The sequence below is a fragment of the Corapipo altera genome, unplaced genomic scaffold, assembly GCF_003945725.1.
Source record: "Corapipo altera isolate COAL_440 unplaced genomic scaffold, ASM394572v1 134, whole genome shotgun sequence".
Classification (NCBI taxonomy): domain Eukaryota; kingdom Metazoa; phylum Chordata; class Aves; order Passeriformes; family Pipridae; genus Corapipo; species Corapipo altera.
In genome coordinates, this window is record NW_020885059.1 from 112,897 (window position 1) to 118,121 (window position 5,225).

The 5,225-nt window shown below is 47.3% G+C and overlaps 1 protein-coding gene and 2 long non-coding RNA genes across 3 annotated transcripts in view; 2 read left to right on the forward strand and 1 right to left on the reverse strand.

Annotated features, from left to right (window-relative positions):
• Positions 1-3,239, reverse strand: part of LOC113959737 — a 28,543-nt gene extending 25,304 nt beyond the window's left edge. Inside the window, exon 1 of the long non-coding RNA XR_003531911.1 lies at positions 3,127-3,239. This is a non-coding gene — a long non-coding RNA (uncharacterized LOC113959737). The remainder of the gene's footprint in view (positions 1-3,126) is intronic.
• The window catches only part of LOC113959738, a 17,166-nt gene that overhangs the window by 9,445 nt on the left and 2,496 nt on the right, over positions 1-5,225 (forward strand). The window lies entirely within an intron of this gene.
• HOXB4 (homeobox B4) lies at positions 2,886-5,218 on the forward strand. Its single transcript, XM_027668959.1, is given in 4 exon segments — positions 2,886-2,904; positions 2,907-2,926; positions 3,037-3,463; positions 4,306-5,218. Coding segments are annotated over 4 exon segments (771 nt in total). The 5' UTR covers positions 2,886-2,900; the 3' UTR covers positions 4,626-5,218.

Sequence of the window (5,225 nt, forward strand, 5' to 3'; positions counted from 1 at the left end):
TTTTTTTTTTAAAAAAAAGGATGTGGGAGGGGGGTAAAAACGCAGAATAGGCCTAGTTATTTCCACTCAGACTCGTCTCCTCGGGTAGGAGATAGTTACGGGGCCGGCTGTGAGAAAATACAATAAAATAAATCAGCGAGGGGATTGGAAAGGAGGAATAAAATCCAAGAGGAGGGGGGAAAAAAAAAATGAATAAAAGGAGCTCTAATGGGATTGGTTCTGTAGCGTTATTTTATGGCATCTCCACGTTGTACAAGCAGATCAGATTTGGCTTCTCACTTTTATGGCGGGTTTTAGAGGGGAAGGTAAATTTGAGGGTCGCTGTGGTCTCCCCAGCGCGGCGGAGGTGCAGCTTTGGGAGGTGGGAAACTCCTCTCTGAGCGAACAGAGCCTTCGCTTCGCCGCTTCTGCTGCAAATTCGGGGGGTTATTTACGCGCACGAAATGATCTCGGGGTTGCCCGTGTTGCGTTTGGACGCGTTTCTTAAAACGCTGCTTAGGTTTGTCTGTTTATGTGGAAATCCCAGGTTTTAGCAGCAAATCCGACTTATTCACCTTAAAGTACCTGAAAAAATTTCGCGTCATCACGAGCGGGGAGAGCGGCGGGGGTTTCGTTCTTGGCCATAAGTGGCTTTTGTTGGGAAAAATGGAGGAGTTGGCGGAATCTATTGAAGATATTTACAGGAATTTTGGAGCAGGGGAAAGGCAGGTTTTCTCTGATACAGTCGCTCTGCTGCGGCATTTAAATGCAATTAATTCGGGAGATGCTTTGACCAAAAAATGTTCTGCCTTTTGAAATACAAAGGGACAAAAAAAAAAAAAAAAAAAAAGGAAGAGAAAAGGGGGGTACTGTACTTTTAATCTCTTGGGCAACTGTAATTTTAAACGAAATCTCAACATGATGCTACCCTCATTAGTTCCGAATGAAGGTTCATTACCTAGACAGTATGAATATTTTATTGCTTTATATCCCTTTTTCGGAAATGAAACGCCTTTGATCTTTTTCTCGGGTTGTAAAAAGAATTGCCTGTCATTAAAAAAAAAAACCTGTCGTCCCATCTGCCTTTACATTCTGTATTTCTTTTCATCTGTTTATTTCTTTTTTTTTTTCTTTCCCCTCTTTTTTTTTTTTTAAAAAAAAACCCACGATTTATCTGCACTCGCACCCAGAAACCCAAACCTTGGTTGACCTCTAAGAACGAAAAATGGATTAAATCTTTGCGTTGCGCATCAGAAAATAATTGCGAGGGTTTCAGGGTGAGGTGGGGACGGAACTGTGACATTTTACTTTTAAAAGGCCGTCATTTGGATTCGAGTCTCGTTGTGCGTCTACACTCAAATATTCGGTCCAGAAGCTGATTTTTTTTAGATCAGCGATAAATTAAAGTACAAGATACGGAGGAGAGAGTGGAAAACTCCCAGTTTTTCTCTCCTGGTATCAGCTATTCGCGTGCTGAGCTGGTGCTTTAATTAATCGCCTTTCCTCTCAAGAGTGAATATTTTAACCGACTTCACCTATAGATTAATTCCTGATCTCTCGAGCCACAAAACTTTCCCCCCTCCCTGCCCCAGAAGAGAATTATGGCGGTAGGAGAAGATCTCTGACCGAGGAGGACGCATCTGTCTTCTATATGTACCCTGTAGATCCGAATTTGTGTAAAGGAAGTCGGGTCACAAATTCGTATCTAGGGGAATATGTAGTTGACACAAACACTACAGGTCACAAACCCAGAAGGAATTATCCCCCTCCTCCCCCAAAAAAAGCCACCCACATCCCCAGAACCCTAAATAAGGGGGGGTGAAAACAAGGTCTTAACCAGAAAACCGCTTTATAGCTAAAAAGAAATACTTTGGATTTGACCTTAGCTCAACTCGGGCGCTCCTGCGATAAACTTTATCATCGCTTGGAGATAAAATCTGAGCGGCGAAGGGGATGGGGGAAGGGGGGGGTGGGCGCGGGCGTTATTGCTGCGATTCGAGAGCCGGGATCCCACCATCGCTTTGATTTGTGTAATCTCAGCACCGACACCGAGAAACAAATATATATATATATATATATATATATATGTTATGGCTTTCTTCCCTGCCGCTTGTGAGGAGCTCCTGGCGCGTTTCGGGTCTAAAGGCGAATTTGAGGAATTAGGGGTGGCTTTTGAAAGGCTGCTGGTTCGCTCTGGCTTTTAAAGCGTCTTTATTACGAGAAGGGCGAGGCGAAGATGCATTAGGACTTGGGCTAATTCGCTTTTGTAATTGTTCATCAAGTCCTTGATTTCTTGCTCGGAGGACGGGCTCCTTTTTTCCGTCGGTGCGTGGGAAAACAGTCAATCTCGGAGCCCGGCTAAATGTGATTTAGGAGCCCGGGTACCCCGAATTAGCTGATGAATTTCTTATCGATCCCAAAGCAGCCCTATTCATCTCTGCCAGGCTCGGGGCGCAATGTCCCTTCCCGTATCACCTTCGCGGGGAATGAGATGCAGCCCCCGCCCGGGGGGGCCTCCATGGATCATGTGCCGGGGCAGCGCTCGGGAGCCGCCGCCAACCCCCCCCCCGAAAAATCATTTTTACCTTATATCCTAATTATCCTTTTTTTTTTTTTTTTTTTTTTTTTGGCGGCGGGTGGGGGGAAGGGAAAAGGATTTTTATTTTCCCACCCTCCCCTTTCCTTCGGGTCCCCGAGCCAGGACACACCCCCGAGGGGTGTGGGCCCAAGGGGGGGTGTCGGTGCTCGCCCACGGGGCGCTGCCGGAGCCCGGGGCCGGCGGGGCCGGGGGCGGCCGGAGGGGAGCGGGAGCCCCCGGGCCACCTCCCCGGGGATGCTGGGGGGCCCCGGGAGAGCCCGGGCTGGGCAGGTTTCCTTATCCGGGGCTCGCCGTGCCCCTCGCCATTGGCCCGCGCTGTCACATGGACTCAACTTTGTTCACTTGACAGTAAGTAGGAGGGTTCCACGAAACAGGAAAACGAGGAAAGGGGGGGGGACAGGAATAAATTTTAGGAGAGAGAGAGATATATATTTTTTTTTCGTGTGTGCAATTCTAAGAAATTAATGGCCATGAGCTCGTTTTTGATCAACTCCAACTATGTGGACCCCAAGTTCCCACCCTGTGAAGAGTATTCCCACAGCGATTACCTTCCCAATCACTCGCCGGAATATTACGGCAGCCAGAGGCGAGAGAGCACTTTCCAACATGAAGCGATGTACCAGCCGCGGTCAGCCTGCAAGGAGCAGCTCTACTCGTCCTGTCAGAGCTCCGGCCACCAAGCAGCGGTGTTATCCCCCCGGGGTCATGTCCATCCTCCGGCCGGATTGCAGAGCCACCTCTCGGAGCCAAACCAGCCCTGCGAGCCGGTCACCCCCAGCCCGCCACCCTCCTGCAGCCAAAACTCTCTGAACCAAAGCCCTTCCAATTCCTCTTGCAAAGAGCCGGTAGTTTACCCCTGGATGAAAAAAGTCCATGTAAGCACGGGTAAGTGAACTAAAGTGGCTTTGCTTTATAGTTAAGTAGCACCTCAAAGTCTTGTAGAAATCTTATTGCACCAGTTGTAAAATAACCATTCGTGGAGATTTACGATCGCCTGTTTGCAGAGCGGTATAATTACATCCTCCATAAATTTTTATTGCTCTGCTTGGCCATGTGCCTTTGAAGTCTCTGTTACCATCCTCCTCCAATTTCTTGCAGGCTACTTTTTTTTTATGGCTGTTGAATCTTCATAAGTTAAGTTTTATGTTTTTGTAATTTGTATTTAAGTGGCGGGTTGAGTAAACTTTTACTATTTTCCTTTCCCCTCCCATCCCCCCTTTTTTTTTTTTTTTTTTTTTTTTTTTTGGGCGATATTTAATAAATAGGAGCGTCTGTGTTCGCCTGTTTGCACTCGTGTAGGGGGGAACTTTAAAAGATTTGGGGCAAACCGAGCGATGCTCTGGTAGAGGTGTGTGTATATATACGAGTATATACACACGTAGAGGGCACGGAAAATGTGTCTGGGGGACCTTATAAAAACCTTTAGACAGGAATACACGTCAAGCAACGAGGATGGAGGTGGAGATTCGCAGATAGGTTGTGGGTATATTTTTAGAAGATTTGCCGTGTATTTTTTTTTTTTTTAGTGTATCCCCCCCACCGAAAGAATGTGTGATGCTTTTTTTTTTCTTTTTTCTTTTTTTTTTTGAGGGGGGAAAGGACCCGTTAAAGGAACAGCTCGGTAATTCTTCTGCTCTTTTTTTTTTTCCCCTCCTTTTTTTTTGTTTTTTTTCCCCCTTTTTTTTTTTTTTTTTTTTTTTTTTTTTCCCTCCTTTGTGTTTGTTCAGTAAACCCCAATTACTCAGGAGGGGAACCGAAACGCTCCCGCACAGCCTACACCAGGCAGCAAGTCCTGGAGCTGGAGAAGGAATTTCACTATAACCGTTATCTCACCCGGAGGCGCAGGGTCGAGATCGCCCACTCCCTGTGCCTCTCCGAGCGCCAGATCAAAATCTGGTTCCAGAACAGGAGGATGAAATGGAAAAAAGACCACAAGTTACCAAATACCAAGATCAGGTCTAACCCTTCCAGCTCCTCCTCCGCCAGCCTGCAGATCCCACAAGGAGGATCTCAAACCCGATCCCATGGACCAGCCAGCAGCCTATAACTATTCCCGGGATGTTTGGAGTGTGTGTTTGTGGGTGTGAGTCCGTGTGTGTGTAGGGAACACAGGAGAATTTTGTTGGTTTGTTTTTTTTTGTTTTGAACGCTCCGAGAAGCGAAGGAAGGAGGGTGCTCTTTATTTATAGGGGGAACAGAGGGAGACTCAGCTGCAACAAAGCAGAGCCGCGCTGCTGCACCTCTCTTCCATTAAAAGGAGGCTGTAGATAGTAGTTTTCAGATTTGGCTAAGATGGATCCTTGTTTCATCTTTAATCACGCCAAGCTCTGCCCCATTTGTCATGTTTACTCTCCCGTACAAAGGATGGACCTTATGTCTGCTATTACCTCGACAACCAGCGCTCACTTTAATAAATGAGGCTCAGTTTCTTCAAGACGAACTGGATTTTCTACACCCCCTCTTCCCCCCCCCCAACCCCCCCCCCCCCCCCCATCCCTTTCTTTTCTCGCCTCCGAGCCACAAACGGAAAGTTTCTCTGGCCCGGCCACCCCAAAAGACCGGGCGGTTCTACCACAGCAACGGAGAGACAAAAAGAAAAACCACCCCAGAGCAACAAATCCACCCCAAAGGGACAAACCCACCCCAG